This window comes from Cyprinus carpio, chromosome B8, assembly GCF_018340385.1.
Source record: "Cyprinus carpio isolate SPL01 chromosome B8, ASM1834038v1, whole genome shotgun sequence".
Classification (NCBI taxonomy): domain Eukaryota; kingdom Metazoa; phylum Chordata; class Actinopteri; order Cypriniformes; family Cyprinidae; genus Cyprinus; species Cyprinus carpio.
The window spans coordinates 5123079-5141033 of record NC_056604.1 but is presented as its reverse complement, the minus strand read 5'-3'; the positions used below and the strand labels follow the sequence as shown (position 1 = coordinate 5141033).

At 35.3% G+C, this 17955-nt stretch overlaps 1 protein-coding gene across 6 annotated transcripts in view; it reads right to left on the bottom strand.

Moving 5' to 3' along the window:
- Positions 1-17955, bottom strand: part of LOC109095191 (coiled-coil domain-containing protein 120-like) — a 48426-nt gene that overhangs the window by 5874 nt on the left and 24597 nt on the right. For 2 of the 6 annotated variants that reach the window (XM_042729338.1, XM_019108874.2), the window contains exons 2-9: positions 8112-8288; positions 5224-5356; positions 5022-5103; positions 4053-4183; positions 3361-3477; positions 3141-3264; positions 1499-1555; positions 36-177 (exon numbers count right to left, since the gene is read on the bottom strand). In XM_042729338.1, the coding sequence (XP_042585272.1) occupies positions 36-177; positions 1499-1555; positions 3141-3264; positions 3361-3477; positions 4053-4183; positions 5022-5103; positions 5224-5271 (701 nt within the window). In that variant the 5' untranslated portion in view covers positions 5272-5356; positions 8112-8288. Of the gene's footprint in view, positions 1-35; positions 178-1498; positions 1556-3140; positions 3265-3360; positions 3478-4052; positions 4184-5021; positions 5104-5215; positions 5357-7972; positions 8083-8111; positions 8289-17955 lie in introns of those variants that run through there. The other 4 variants (XM_019108875.2, XM_019108873.2, XM_042729339.1 and 1 more) reach the window with 3 other exon arrangements.

Sequence of the window (17955 nt, the reverse complement as noted above, 5' to 3'; positions counted from 1 at the left end):
GCTGAGCATGAAAGGAAATTGTGCTGAGTGTGTACCTGGCTGAGCTGGCCACAGAGTTGCGGCGTGTTTTCATCTCGTAATAGATATCCACAGGGGAGAGTTTTCGAGAAAACCTGTTGTCTGGGCTCCCCGAGACCAGCCGGGGCTGTGAGGGCGACAGGCTGTCAGAGGCGTCTTCTGATGGAGAGAGAAAGAGACTTGTGAGGTTGAGACAGAAGCATGCTTTCTACTTCACAGAGATAAACTTTAAAACACACCACACACTTCAAAGGTGTGGGTCAGTAAGACTTTTGAAAGCAGTTTTTATGCCTCCAAGGCTGCATTTGTTTGATCAAAAATACAGTAAAAACAGTAATATTGTAAACTACTATTACAATTTAAAAGAACTGTTTTCTATTTGAATATATTACAAAATGAAATTTATTTCTGTGATGCAAAGCTGAATTTTCTTTAGTGTCACATGATCCTTTAGAAATCATTCTAATATGCAGACTTTTTGCTCAAGAAACATTTCTTATTATGATCAATACTGAAAATGGTTGAAACACTTTGTAGAAACCTCTCTCTCTCTCTCTCTCCCTCTCTTTCTCTCTCTATATATTTTTTTAGAATTCTTTGATCATCAGAAAGTTCAAAGGAGCAGCATTTATTTGAAATAGAACTCTTTACTGATCAATTTAATGTGTCCTTTCTAAATAAAATGATTACATTTTGAACAGTATATAATAAAGAAGATTTGATCATTTCATTGCATTAAATAACAAACCCAGTGTGATCTGTGCTCAAATGCTGCACAAGCTATATTTTTGCTATATTTCTTTATGAATAAAAGCAACTTGGTTTGATATTTTCATGTGTCTTAAGTAAATAGATTTTGGGGCCACTAGACATACACAAGTGCTTTTAAAAGACAGTACTTATGTATCAATTACAGCAAAATTCATAGTATACTGTACATATAATGCCACACCTTCAGGAACTAAGGACAAAAAGTGACTTATTCACTATATTAACCATTTTGTTTTGTCTTTAAAACTATTGGCATGTATTTCAAATAAGTGCTGTTCTTTTGAACTTTCTATTCATATTTGAAATTATTTTTGTTTTTTTGATGTTCTTTTAAAATAATTAATAATAATAATATTTCACAAAATTACTGGTTTTACCCTATTTTTGTTATTATTTGTAGTGATGCTTTGGCAATGTTGTGTATAAAATATTTTCAGTATGCCAATAAAACACAACACTTCTTGATCAAAAATTGAGAGAGCGAGAGAGCAAGAGAATGTGTAAGAATCAAAAATGCCATAGGGGGAGAGGATTAGTTCAGTGAGTGTTAATAACAGGCTTTTGACTCATTGATGTGAAGACTCTAATGACCCCCGCGGGGTCTCTCCATCCACTCAACTCATCCTGCCATTGTAATAGTGCTTCTTATCTCAGTCTCTCGAATTCATTATCCTGCTAATGCAACGCGCTGATCCGTCCCATAACTCACCAGTGTCCTGATTGGTGGAATCAGACGTGGAGCTACTCTCTGACTTCACCGTGTTATCTGAGGACATAAACATTGACACATTATGTAACTCAACTGATACACACATTACATGAGGATACATAAACACACTGTATTGGCTCCATGCTGCTGATAATGGATGAGGTTATATTGTTGTTATATTATAACATTGTTTATGTCATTATATGTGTTACATGTACAAAAATGTCCCTGGAAGTCCACTAAATCTGACAAAACCTTCTTTTTGGTTTACCTCAAATCTAAAAGCAATGTTTTTGCAAATAATTTCTATAATCATATTTATATTTCTAAAATTGTGGAAATATTTATGCATGATTTTATTCATGATTTATTTGTAAATAATTTCTATATACAATTGTGGAAATACTTATTTATATTTATATTTATATTTATATTTATATTTTTCGCATTTACAGTTAGTAGTTATTAAAGTCTATAGTTTGTCTAATGTTATTTTAGTAAAATATCTTAAACTGTGTTCATTAATGACATAATTTTAATATTTGGGTGAACTAACCCTTTAACTATAATAACCCTGGTTTGTCCTTATCCAGACAGCTACATAAACGTGTGTATTTTTCACTGAACCTGCATCATCATTATTGTAATAATGGCCGGAAACAGGCTGGTTCCTCAACACTTCCTGTTACACAACTAACACATCTCGCGTGTCTCACTTAAGGTGGACTGTTTTACATGTTTGCACACATGAGAAACCGTTCTCTTCTAAATTTATACCACATACACAAACACGCAAACACATTCAAGTGTTCCCACAGTCCAGAACCAGACCGCCAGCTTGACACTAAATTGGTCTGATCCACTGTAAACCAGTCTGAGTTTAGCACTACATATGAAGAATCTATGTGAGCTTTAATCAATGTTATCTTTAATCTGATCTCTATAACCTTTGCTTAGTTTAATCTGTAGACCTCAGTGTCTCAGTGTGAGGTCAGTTTATCTTCATTACATCAACTTTTTTACAGCTGGGTTGCTCAGTTTGACCATGGACTAAAACACTGCTTTGGGCTGAGACAAACATTGATTTGTCAATTAGCTGAGCAGCTAGTATAAATGATATATTTTAAAGTGTTTAACAGCTGTAATGGACACAAAATATCAATCCACAATAAGCTTTAAACCACTTTTTATTATTATTATTATTATACAGTCAACTCAAACATCACTGCTCAAAAGCTTGGGGTCTATTTTTTTAAAGAAATTAATACTTTTATTTAGCAGGGATGCATTACATTGGTCAAAAGTGACAATAAAGATATTTATGATGTTACAGAAGATTTATATTAGAATGCAGCATATTAGAATGATTTCTGAAGGATCATTTGACACTGAAGACTAGAGTAATGATGGTGAAAATTAAGTTTTGCATCACAGAAATATATTTCATAATATCACTGTTTTTACTGTATTTTTTATAAATACAAGCAGCCTTGGTGAGACTTATTTCAATTGCCTTCAAAAATCTTCCAGACCCCAAATTTTTGAACAGTAGTGTATATTGTATACATATATAAAATAATCCGAAACATAAATCTTGGCCATGAAATGATGTTAGGTTCATCTGTATAATCTTGAAACGCACCTGTGTGGCATCCTCTGTGAACCGTTCGTTTGCTGTGTGGAGGATGCTGTTCTGAATCGACGTGCCTGCGGAGGGCGCCGCTGAACAGAGTTTTCTTTGTCTTGCGCTGAGAGACGTCCTCTTCCTAAGCCAGCACAAACATTGAGCAACTTATGATATTTATCTGTCACATATCTGATATCAAATTAGTGGCCACCCATATCATCTCAAATGCACACACCTCATTTTTGGTGTTGTGTTTGGACCCGCTGCGGGACAGACCAGCCCTGCGCCGCACATGAGGCAGCTTCTCTCCGGTTTCTAGAGCATATTCATGAGGAACTTCACCTGTCAATTCCTGACAAAATTAATGAAGAGCAAACATTAACAAGTTAATTTTTCCTTAATTGCTGCAATATCGTATATTGGAGCTCTGTTATGATTGGCTAACATTTTTCCATATGAAATAAATTACGATATTTCTGGTAAGTACTAAACACAAAAGACACTGACGTGCACAAACTGTTGGGCATATGTTAATGGGTTTGTGGTTGTAACATTGTAAGCAGCTGTTTTTCAGCTAAATATTCATAAATGGTCTTGAGAGAGAGTTTTGCATTGTGAATGTTAGAGTATGTCACATGTACATTATTTCAAAAATTAAATTTTCTACGATATGACTCAAAGCACACACATGCTGTGTAAAACCAGCATTTCAAAAGCCAAGCTTGTTGAGATACAAGTATGAGCAAAGATTAGCTGGGCATGTGGCGGCATCACATGACCTGGCAGCTCAACGATGTGTGGTTCGCCAGTGACACCATAGAGAAATACAACGTTTATCATGTCAAGTTTCTTGTTCTAGTTCTTTATAAATAGAACAAGTTCTGAGAAACTACTTCATTAAATTCAGATTTCTTTTTCGACACTGACCGCCTCCTGCAGACACACACGCTTGAGTTCTGCTATTCGAGTGTTGAGCAGCGACTGCAGACTCCTCCGGCGCTCCTGCAGCTCCACCATCCGCTCCGCACGCTGCTTACTGTCCATAGCGGCCTGCAGCTCTGTGAAAAACACACACACGTCATGTTACATATCTGCTCACCAGGGCTGCATTTATGTGATCAAAAATATAGTAAAAACAATAAAATCAAACAATACAATAAAAATAACAGTTTTCCATTTGAATGTATTTTAAAATGTCATTTATTCCTGTGATCAAAGCTGAATTTTCAGCATCATTACTCCAGTGTTCAGTGTCACATGATCCTTAACAAATCAATCTTACTGACTAAATTCTTACTGACCCCAAACTTTTGAACTGTAGTGTGCAGGTTCTAATTTTTAATAGCAATTAAATATAATAAAAATAAATAATTTACAAAATTGTTCCTACATTTTCCGACTGTCGGGATTGTCTTAATAATATTTTTTTTTTAAATTGTGATTTCAAGGGCTAGAAAAGTAAAAAAAAAAAAAAAAAAAAAAAAGTAAGTAGTTCTTAAAATCTTTAATTCTTTCAATGCTTGCCAAGAAATCATGCAAAACTGAGAAAGACATGAAAAATATTCCCTTAACCTTCTCTTTTTGGATAGCTCTTGGCCTTTTTTACATGTAAAATATTTAAAAATTTAAAGGTAAATTTCTGCAACACTTGCATCACCAAATAGCAAATGCAAACTGCAGTTTCCAATTTAATAATATTTAGTCCCTTCATGAATATGTCCTTCTCTTACAAACCTCCCAAATGTCCATACAGTAAGGTTTTGTGAAGTCTATGTGAGAACACTTGGTCACCACAATACACAAAAACAAAACACACAAGCTTGTCAGATTAACAATTTACAAAGTTCAGGTATTATCTAGAAAGACAAACACACACAGACACATGGAGGTGCTCACCAGGGCCTGTTATCAGGTGACCTTTGACCTCCATGTCATACGTCTTTTGCGTCACCTCACTGCCTCCTGATTGTAAGTTTACCTACAGAGCCACAAAGAAAACAAACATGACAATGACAAATCTTTCTGGCAGCAGACTCAGCTGAAGTCTATTAAAACCAGACAAGCGTGTAAATAGTTTAACTGTTTCTTACCTTCTCACCTTTTGGTAACAGTCATATGTACTGCAAAGGTTTGGACTTGTGGCCATGAAGCAGATTTGTGGCTGGGTGATGCTGCAGTACTGCAGGGGGGAGCCACTGTGCTGCTGCGCAACGCTTCACAAACTCAATGCCCTGAAACATAAAACAAACCACATGACACACTGGAGACCATCCGCACATAAGAGCTCTGATCTAGAGACAGGCTTTGAAGACAAAATCTCAGACTGACTACAAAGTTGCACTTAACGTGCCCCTATTATGGGTAATGAAAGGTTCATATTTTGGTTTTGGGAGTCCCCAACAACAGGTTGACATGCATGCAAGGCCAAAAAACACTTTCATTGTCTTATAATATGCAATTATTTTTACCTCACTTGCTCAACGACTCCCAAACGATTCGCTCAATGATTCATTTTTCCAAACCCCTCCTTTATGTGATGCTAATCTGCAGTGATTGGTCCGATTGGTCTCATTTTCATTTCATCATGCCTGATAAAGCAGCGTTTGTGAGCGCAGTGCTGCTTTGTGCACAGCGTTACCAGGGAAACTGCTATTTTACCGCTCCAAAAGCGGCACCTAGTGGCAAAGAATGAATTTGCATCTTCATTCAGACCAATGCGAAATTTGCATCAAGTGGGGCGGAAGTGGGATGCTAATGTTTCATGTTGAGTCAACCAAAGTCCTTTTAAGATGTATTCTATAGTCTTTGCGTCAACATGAAACAGCTTGGGATTCATAACGACTCGTTTCAATGATTCAGAGCTGACTCTTTCTTTTGAGGGACAATAACTTTATACATGGTGCACTTTCAGATTTAAAACTTTGCAGGATGTTTTCATTCACTTAGAGCTGTGTTACACACTGAATGAAAGGTCATTTTTCAAAAATCCGTAAGAGGGGCACTTTAATCTATCTAAAATAGGTGAGTTTTAGGAGATGTAACTGATTTATCAACTCTGTCTCAGAAAATTCCTTAGGAGAATAAAAATTTGATATAAATGAGAGCCTTTTTCACACAATTTTGAGTACAGAGCTATAAAATTAAATGAATAGCAGCTCAGATCATTTGGTCTTGGAGGCATTTGATGAGAAATGTTTGAGTTCAGATCTCTGACCTTTGATTATAAGTTTTAGTATCTTGGCAAAAATTTGAGACCCTGAGATCTCTTTAAGATGAACATTTGCAAGTCTTTATAAAATGAAAATCTGAGACATCATTAAAAGTCTCAATCTATGAGAAACAACTGAGATATTAATAAGCTTGCAGTGTTCATGGAGGTAACCAAAGATTTTAAAGCATTCTCGGGTTCACAAAATTAAAGATGTTTCTTTACAGCCTTCAATACATTGTTGTTTTTGTTAACTGAAATGAAAACTATATTAAAAAAAAAAAAGAATCAAAAAGCTTACACACACACACACACACAGTAAATATAACAGTGTAGATATATATATATATATGTGTGTGTGTGTGTGTGTGTGTGTGTGTGTGTGTGTGAGAGAGAGAGAGAGAGAAACCCTGGACCACAATACAAATCACAAGATTTATTGAGATTTATACATCTGACAGTTAAATAAATAACCTTTCCATTGATGCATGGTTTGTTAGGATAGGACAATATTTGGCCAAGATCCAACTATTTGAAAAAACAAATCAAAATATTGAGAAAATCACCTTTAAAGATGTCCAAATGAAGTTCTTAACAATGCATATTACTAATCAAAAATTAAGTTTTGATATATTTACGGTAGGAAATTTACAAAATATATTCATGGAACATGATCTTTACTTAATATCCTAATGATTTTTGGCATAAAAAAAATAGGTAATTTTGACCCATACAACGTATTATTACCTATTGCTACATAATATACCAGTATTACTTATGACTGGTTTTGTGGTCCAGGGTCACATATAATGAATTTTGTTTTAAACCTGAAAAATCAGAAATGTTGCTTAACTTACAATAAAGTTATATAAGTAAATAAATTAAAACTAAATAGAATATTTAAATAATCAAAAAACAATCCAATGAAAATACATTGAACAAAATGACTAAAACCTAAACTAAAATTAAAATGAAAATATAAAAATAAATGCTAATTTAAAATAATTATAAATACTATAAAAGTATTAGTGCTGTTAAACGATTAGTCGCAATTAATCGCATCTAAAATACATTTTTTTTAAACGTGTGTATTGTGTATATTTATTATGTACTGTATATATAAATACACACACATACAGGATATATTTTGAAAATTTTTAAATGTTTTTATATGTTTTTTTTTTTTTTATTTTTATTTTTATTTAATTTATATTTTTTATATATTTAATTTACATTTTTCTTAAATATATACATGCATGTGTGTGTATTTATATATACATAGTAAATATACACAGCACACACACATAAATTATGTAAACAAAAACTTTTATTTTGGATGCGATTAATCGTTTGACAGCACTAAAAAGTATATAAACAAATAATAAATGCTAAAATAATTCTGTTTAAATAGTAGAAACATAAGTAAGAGATTTGAGATTTTATTTTTAGTTTATTTTCACTTTCAAGATCTCCGGTTGACCTAAGACACATTCACATGTGATACAGTGTGTTTTCCCCTTTCATATTCACATGGAACTGCTGTGGGAACTCCAGACAGGAAGTGGACTACAGCATGCAGGAAGTGGCTCTTAAAGCGGGAAGCGAGTGCGGGAAACAGAAATGGGAGGCTCAGACTGACCTATAACAACAATGCCGGCAGAAACCCTCATGCACAAAAACTCTCTCAGGGCACGAGTCATTTCCTAAAGATCAGCCGTAAACAAAGAGGCACAGACAATGAGAAGAAAGGTCGAAAAACCTCATATACTGCAACTCACATGCTTTCCTGTGTCTGCAACATAAATAAACGCCAAAAACCCAAATGTTTCGGTCTCGACTCCCAGTGGTGATCTATTCTTCTCAGTGCATCACTAAGTAGTTATTATCTCAGCTGCATGAGATGGGCGGCTCTCTGGATGGCTCTATGATTGAGAAGACGTGAATGATGGGTGTCTCTGAAAAATGCAGAAGGTTATAATTAGAAAGAAAGATCAATAGTCCCATTTGAGTCATATGTTAAATTAACTTACAGAAAAGAGAAGCAGATGAGAGAAAACCGTCCAAATTAAAGAAATCAACAGAACAATGTGGCTATTGTATGTTGTCATGACCTAATCGTGCCCATCACACACACTCAAGAGTCAGGGGAGGACAAATAAAATCAAGCGGGCTTATAACGTAACACAAATATGTGCGTATAGCTAGAGCAAACAGGGTGTCTATGCCTGTCTTGGTTTGCCTAGTGTTGGGTTTCAGCTAATGGGGTCACGCTGCTGTCAGTTTGAGCTTGATAAGATCCCTGATCTTGAACTGATGCATTTGCCAATTTCTAAGGCATTTATTGTAGTGTTTACCTAAATCTTCAAATGTTTTGATTAAACACGTTCGCTCTATTTATCCTTCTAAGTTGTCCGTGAAGTTATTTCAGCAGCATGATATGTTGATCTCATATTCATGTTGAATAGTTGTACTCATTCTGAGAGTGTTTTTGTTTCTTTAGTGGTGTTTTATAAGAAAATAATGACAATTAATATTGCTCATACTAAGTGTTAAAGGGTTAGTTCACCCAAAAAATGAAAATAAGTCCATGAATTACTCAATCTTAAGGCATCCTAGGTGTATATTACTTTCTTCTTTCAGACGAATCAAGTCGGAGTTATATTAAAAATTGTCTTTGATCTTCCAAGCTATTTAATGGCACTCAGCGGGTGTTGCAGTGCATCAGTCCAAAAGAAGTAAAATAAAAAGCGCCCATCCATATTAAAAAAAAAGATTCTCCGGGGGGGTGAACAAAGTCTTCCTGTAGTGAATTGATGCGTTTTTGTAAGAAAAATAACCATATTTAAAACTTAATAATCCATTTAATCTATCTTGCGCTCACTGTTTTACACAGAAGCAGCTCTGTGCTGATGACGTATGAGGTCAGCGTTGCACATGCGCCGGTGAGTCTTGTGAAAACCAATGTTTCTTTACAGGAGAAAAGGAAAACCAGTCTCCTCTTGGCTTATATTGAAATCCTCTGACTTTCTTCTTTACAAATCCTCGTTTTGTACTTCTAATTTGTGACCGTTGTTTTGTTTTGATCTCTCCACTGCACTTCCGCGTTCGTCGCTTCTGAACGGCGCATATGCAACGCTGACCTCATACATCATCCGCCCGGAGCTGCTTCCGTTTACAACAGTGAGTGCAAGCTAGATTAAATTGATTATTACATTTTAAATATGGTTATTTTTCTTACAAAAATGCATCGATTCGCTACAGGAAGACTTTATTCAACCCCCGGAGCTGTGAGAGACACTTTTTATTATGGATGGACGCTTTTTATTAAACTTTTTTTTGACTGATTCATTGCAACACACGCTGACTGCCATTAAACAGCTTGAAAGATCAAAGACAATGTAACAATACAACTCGGACCGGATTCGTATGAAAGAAGAAAGTTATATACACCTAGGATGCCTTGAGGGTGAGTAATTTATGGGCTAATTTTCATTTTTGGGTGAACTAACCCTTCAAGGCTCTTGCACAGAATTTTTTTTTTTTTTTGACTTAGGCCACCTAGCAACCACTCAGTTCCCTAGCAACCTGCCAGAATCCTTAAAGCAGCCACAACGCTCTGACAATAACTCACTACCCCTTAGCATCATGGCGGGAAGTTCTGCACAGCCAAACCCTGCTCACATTGTCTGAAAAATATAAAATCTAGGATTTTAGGACCTAGGAAATAAAATTTAGATTTTGCAAGCCAGCATTAATTTGGGACTATAAATATGCACCAGACAAGCTGTGCATGTGTGTGTGTGTGTGTGTGTGTGTGAGATTCACCAAATGTCATGACAAATGTTCTGCGGTCCTCACAAGGTTTGCCAACATTCCACTCTCTCATGTCGGAGCCTGTATTATCACTCCCGTTCAGATGTTCATGGAAGCACAATCTGTCCATTTTTTTGTCTTCCCGCATGTGTTCCTATAATCATCTCTATTATGTTCTCTGTAAACCTGTTCCCTAATCCGTAACATGTAAAGATGATGTATTGTACACCTTTGTGGCATTTTATAGGATTTTTCTTCCCCTTGAAATTTTATCTGTATTGAATTGACTCTGGAATGAATATATATATGAATATATATATATATATATATATATATATATATATATATATATAATATATATATATATATATATATATATATATATATAAAAAAAATATATTTTTTTTAATACTCAAATAAAAAATAAAAATTTTAATTTTAATTTATTATGTCTGTGTATATATATAGGTATAACAATCAAATAAAAAAATAAACATTTTTAATTTTAATTTATTATGTCTGTGTAATATATAAGTATAACAATCAAATATTATATATATATATATATATATATATATATATATATATATTAGATTATATTTTAAAATGTCATAATAAAAATAAGCATTACATATAATGTTTTACACATATAGACAGACAGATCTAGATAGATAGATAGATACTGTTGATAGATAGATAGATAGATAGATAGATAGATAGATAGATAGATAGATAGATAGATAAATAGATAGATAGATAGATAGATAGATAGATAGATAGATAGGCATAGATCTACACCCAACAGACAGTCCATCCATCTTTCTGTTTTCTTTCTTTATTTCCTCCCTCAGCAAGATTCTCTTGACTGATCGCTGCAATCACGACCTTGATATTTCACATAACATCAACAATTTCAAATTGAAACAGAATGGCAATTTATTTTCATCAGGACTGCAGAATGGTCTCCTCGGGGGAGCACGGCTTGTACTGAATCTTTCCTTCTCGCAGAAAGCGCTGAAGAGCGGGGGTCAGCAGATTTTTTTGCTCCCTGGACTCTCTGCGACCTCTCTGATCCCGGCGGGATCTGACAGACGTGTTCTCTACTGTTCCGTGCCTCCGGTAATTAATCCCACACTAACGAGGAAGTGTAGACACAGCTGCGTTTCCACATCACTGGACTGCACCGAAACCATCGCACTTTCTTCACTGCAAAATTACATGTGGTCACACACTGTATGGGTCACACTAATGACAAATACACTTAATAAAAAATTTTTTTTCTAAACCAGAATATCATAGATGCGCTTTTTTGAATCCTTTGGGCCTGTAAGCAGCAACTGCCCACTGTCCCCAGCAACTGCTCTGACTACAAATACAACAGTAGTTTTGTATGGACAACAATCACATTTTCTGCATAATACACTAAATTATAATTATTTGCATCTTGAAATGATACACAAACTGCCATTTTCTCCATTAATAAAAAAAGGGAGTGCAAAGAAATCCGGCTGTCCAAACCATTGCCTAAAACCATCCTGATCCAGATAATGGTTCTAAACAGATGCATTTGTGGCGTTGCTCTTCCGTATGAAGGACAATTGGGACCAAATGGCATCAAATAAGGTTTCTGGATGGCCTGGAACATGTAAGTTATACGTAAAGGTCTTAAAGGGATAATTCACCCAAAAATGAAAATTCTGACATCATTTACTAACCCTCAAGTTGTTCCAAACCTGTATGACTTTCTTCTGTTGAGCACAAAAGAGGATATTTTAAAGAATGCTTGTACTAAACAGTAGCTGGTGGCCATTGACTTCCAAAGTAAGGGAAAAATACTATGCAAGTCAATGGAAAACAACAACTGTTTGGTTACAAATCTTCTTCTGTGTTCAGTGAAAGAGAGAAATTCATACAGATGAGGGTTAGGAAATGATGGCAGAATGTGTATTTTTGTGTTAACTATTGTTTTAATGTTGTATATTGCTCATAAATAGCTTTGATGAAATAAAAACATACCAACAATTAAAAAAAAAAAAAGAAGGGGGCATAATCAAACACACAATCCTAAAAGTTTTGTGGTTTTCCATGAATACAGCATTTCCCAAGATCCAAAATGGTCAAAACAGCCATTTCTCTTTTGAGGAAGACAGGAAATCTGGTAAACCAAGTATGTTATTTTATTCTTGAGAACTGCATAATTGATGCCCTTTAAATAAAAGGGGATGTCATTCAAACAACATGCAAATTAAAGGTGTGATTTCTGTGATTGGCAACAAACGGTACTGCAAAAATAAAGATTGTTTTTAAACAAGTTGCAAGAACATTCCCTCCGTCGTCTAATTTCTTACTTGAAGCATGCTCACACCAAGAACAATGACTATAATAAAAATAACCATCTTAGAATACTCCGTTGGAAAATGTTCTGTTCATCTGTTTGCAGTTGCAAGTGTCATCTTCTGATTTAAATACTCAGAAGTGGATTCTGATTGATTGTCAATGTTTTTATTGTTCCTCAGCTGAAAAAAATACTTTAAACAGTACAGAACCAATTAAAATCCACTTAGTTCACTATTGATTTGATTTGGTGTATAAATTACCACTGCAGAAACTTAGAATCATGTTTTCTCTTTGGTTTTATTTTCAAGGACATGTGGTATGTATGCAGTAAATCAAAGCCATCAAAAGTCTCTCCGAAATCAACTTCACAGTACTAGCGGCTAAATTTCATCTTCCACAATCAACATCAAAATGCAGTGAAAAGAAAGCGAACCAACTTCCAAACCCCATGTGGCTTGTAGTCATTTGTCTCTGCTTTATCATGCATGAATCAGGTCCTGGCTTTTACGCACAGGTCAGGTGATGCTGATGAACCTTTCGGTCATGCTGAACCTTTGGCATAATTTATAAAGGAAACACAGGTCGTTTACTGCAATGGTTGCATCACGCACCATGCAACTACAGCTGAGTTTCCTGGTCATGAAACCAGTCCAAGGGGTCTCCCAAGGGTCCCCAAAGGAAACACTAGTTCACACCTTGATGTTCTTTGCTTCCCACCATGCCAGCAACTTAATGATATCCCATATCATTCTCTTTAACACTACTCTCAAAATCTGCTCCGTCTCCTCTCGGCAGGCTGGGCGGAGGAGGGCACATTTCCTCTGACTGGCAGCAACAACAGCTCCGGCTGAGAGCAGTCAGGACGGCTGCAGACAGCAGATGGCCCCAACGTATAAACCAGCTCCCCCCATTTCACAATCTCAATCCAAACCTAAAGCAAAGATCACACATGAAAAACCAGGAACGATGCAAAGATACTGGAGAGTTAATGAAGGGGATAGTATTTTGAGGTGCTGAGACAATATTTTCTGCTGATCCAGAACCATCTGCAGCCGGACACTGCAATACTGAATGATTCATAATGCAGCATATATGTACACTACTGTTCAAAGGCTTAAATTTAATACTTTTAATTAGCAAGGATGCATTCAATTGATCAAAAGTGACAGTAAAGACATTTATGATACAAACGATTTCTATTTCAAATAAATGCTCTCTCTATTCATCAAAGAATCCTGGAAAAAAAAATATTTTTAACATTTTAACATTTTTTAACATTGCTAATAATAAGAAATGTCTCTTGAGCTGCAAATCAGCATACTAAAATGATTTCTGAAGGATCATGTGACACTGAAGACTGGCGTAATGATGCTGAAAATTCAGCTTTGATCACAGGAATAAATTACATTTTAAAATATATACAAATGGAAATAAGTTCTTTTAAATTTAAATAATAGTTCAATAATAGTTACTTTATTTTTGATCAAATAAATGCAGCTTTGGTGAGCATAAGAGACTTCTTTTGAAAACATTAAAAATTGTAATATGTGAAAAATTCAAGCCGTAACTGTAAATTTGCTGTAATTAAAGAGTATTTGCATGTGCATCAAATTAAATTTTTGGATCTGTTATGCCACACTAAATCATTCTGTCAGATGCTTTCGTCACATATAGGATTTATAGTGTGTGTATACTCTTTGTAAAAGATGTTTATGAGATGTGCACACAAATATGTAGTTAAAACAGAAGAGAATGCTTTCCAGATGATGCACTCAGTCCCTCTGCATGTTTATCGACATAAACAGAAACCAAAAACGAAGCTTGTTGGACACACAGAAAAGGTGTGAGGGTAAACATGGTGTCCAAATTTAGTGTGAAGAGAGCCAAAGCCCTCATTGTGCTGGCACAATCACGACCAGATGCATTCATGCTCACAGGTCACGTTCGGTCAGGATGCTAGTTTCATCATACTGCCGTTCAGCACAGTTTAAACATGCAGCAACGTATTTCTTTCCATTTGCAAAGTCAGCAAATGTCCTCAGTCCACCCAAAGCACCAATGGAAACTAAGCAACAAAAATTTGTTTTGGGTCAGTAAGATTTAAAAAAAAAAAATAATAATAATAAAAAAATGGAATTATACTTTTATTCAGCAATGGTTTCAAGTAATATTCATCCAAAATCATTACATTTGCTGAAGTAATCCACAACACTCCAGTCCATCAATTAACATCTTTGTGAAGTGAAAAGCTGCATGTTTGTAAGAAACAAATGCATCTTTAAGGCATTTTACTTTAAACCATCGCTTCTGGCCAAAGACCATAATCCATAATTAAAACTTCCTCCAGTAAAAAAAAAACATCCCCTGTTGTCCTCTCAAAATCGATCGCCAAATATGTTTTGAACTGCTTTCACTTGTCAACGGTGCTTGATCCATGCATATTCCTCTCCTGATTCAGACAACATGACTTTTTCACTGGAGAAAGCAATATTGTGGTTAGAGAAAAATAGAGAAACAATGGTTTGAAGTTAAAAACATCTTGATAGATTTGTTTCTTACAAAGTACTAGAGTTATATGGCAAACTTGTGGATCATTGTGATGTTTTTATCAGCTGTTTGGACTGGCACCCATTCACTGCAGAGGATCCATTGGTGAACAAGTAATTTAATGCTAAATTTCTCCAAATCTGTTCTGATGAAGAAAACAAACCCATCTACGTCTTGGATAGCCTGAGCCTGAATATCAATTTTAAAGAAACAGCAGCAAGCCTGATAAGTTTTAATGGTCAAAGACAGGGTGAAAAATCAGAAAATTACTATTGTAAGCTCTGAACACGTTTTTCCAGCATGCTTGTAACAGACCACAAACAACAAGTGCACCGACAATTACGTCCCCCACATGAAAACCTAATCATAGTCCTTTTGTTAGGCCACGGACGATAAGTGATGCTTTTATCTCACATCCAAAGACCTCTATGCACATAAAACTCTTTCAAGTCAGATGATGGGTAGGAAATGCTGTCCCATGGGGGACTCACCGCAACAAGTACCTGTAAATCTGGAAGACACATGTTGCACAAACATTCATCTGAGGGTGTCTACAACATCCATCCACCGCTGAGTGGCACATTACAGCGAACCACACAGGAGGCTTCGACAACAAAAGCCCTGCCTCTGAAATCTGTTCTATATTGATCCACAGCCAAAGCATCATATTAAATAGGTATTCTAGTCTAACAGCACAAAGAAGATGGCCTTCAGAGACTCGATTCTGGCAACGACGGTAAGCACTGCACTGCTGCAGCACATAAAGACCACACAGGGATTGAGAAATCTATCCCAACCATTAATAGTCTAAATCAGGCTTTCATAACAGTGATTCTGAATGCAGAAGCTGCTCGAAATCAGAACATTGTGTGCGCTGCAACATTTTTTATAGGCTCTAGATGCCCGAGGAAAATTTACAGCTTTCTTTGAAGTCTTTGAACTCAGTGGTGAAAATTTGAGCAATGAATCAATGCAGGTTGAGCAGAGCATGTTAAAAAGGATGACAACTGCTCCAGCAACAAGTAGGACAAAGACAACACAGAAATAAAATCTTAAGTTTTTTCAATAATTAATTTTAGATTGAATTACTTATTCAAATTAAACTAAAATTTAATTTAAATAATATTTTGAAAAAATAAAAAATAAAAACTTTTTTTTATAAATAATATTTTAAGTATTTAAAGTAATATTTAAAGTAATATAAAAAAATAAAAATAACATAATTTTAATTTTTTTTTTTAATTAATGTAAGCATTTTATGTCCAAATGTAATAAAGTTCCAAAAAAATTTTTAAAGAAAAATGTAAAAATAAAACCTAATTCATAATAATAATAAAAACTACAATATTTTATAAATAATAATAAAACTACACTGATTCTTAAAGGTTTCAAGTTTGTTGCTATGCAGTTGGTTTCTAGGTTTCAAAAGAGTCCACCACCAAGTCTCTACAATACCTCAGGTCCAACTTCCAATGTCAGTATATGGGATTTTTCCATAAAAATCATAAGTCTGATTTCTAAGAAAGAAAAAGAAAAAAAAAAACAACTTTGAGCCATCATTCATGTTTGTAACAAAAAAAGAAGAATTACTTGCCATACTTGGGTTTAGTGAATTAATAAAATTGCATATTAAATCAAATCACTAAATTTTAAAGCGCTAGTATGAGTGGCAAATATTGTTTGCTAAGGTTCATTCAAAATATTAAATAAAACATTTATTTACAATATTTAGTGGTGCTTTAAAGAAAATTACAGCGACAAAGTGAGGAGTGCAGATATATCCAGAAGGGGAAAAATGAAAGAGCATTGAAAACATGAGATAATTATGAGCGGATTAGACCTCAAAGAGAAACACATGGGCTTTAAAGAGACTGGGCGCATTCAAGCAGCTGGAATCATATGGATGCAAATTGGAAACTCATTTGAATATTCAAAGCCAATGGGAAGGATTTTGTATGTTTGTGTGTGTGTGTGTGTGTGTGTGTGTGTGTGTGTGTGAGATTGTGTGTTTGAAGGTGATCTCATCCTGTTTCAGAACAATGTTCCACTTCTGACAACTTATGACAAGTTCAGTTTCTGCACTACCGTATAAGTATCTGAGGCTCTTTATTTGACCGTGGAAAGATTCAGACTGTGATTGTGGTGAGTCAAAGAGCCAGTTGGTTAATAGTGCACTCTGAGATCATTCTGGGTTGGGTTGAACTGTAGGCGTCAGCACTTTTGTGTGCTGTACATATACACCCCATTGCTAAAAGTCACTCCACCCGCCAAACACAAAACTACAGAGACGAATCATGCTTTAATTGAGGTGTTGAATGGGTGCAAAGGTGGAAACCGCCCTGTCCGGAAGTGCTACTGACAGAAATACAGATGAATATGACTGAAAGGTGATGTTTTCAATGTTAACATACCTCAAATTCCAGCTCAATATGCAGAGACAACTGACAACTCTCTCCATATCACCGTATGCTGCGTATGCTCTTCTGTATCAGCCGCGCCACAATGATGCACTGTTTTCTTTCAAATCAAAGCTAAATACACATAGAAACAGCGGATCCTTGTGGCGCGGCTGATACAGAAGAGCAGACGCAGCACACGGTGATATGGAGAGAAATTTGTGAATAATGTCATTATTTTTGTTTTCTGCGCTTACAAAAAGTATTCTCGTTGCTTCATAATGTTATGGTTGAATCACTGATGGCAGATGGACTATTCTGACGATGTCTTTCATACTTTTCTGGACCTTGACACTGTTATTTACTTGGCAGTCTATGGGACAGTCACAGGCCTCCCGGTTTTCATCCAAAATATCTTAAATTGTGTTCTGAAGACGATGGGAGTAAGCGATTAATGACAAAATTTTCATTTTGGGATGGAGTATCCCTTTAAGGGCAGGACTATCTTTTGGATGAGTGTAGTGTTCAG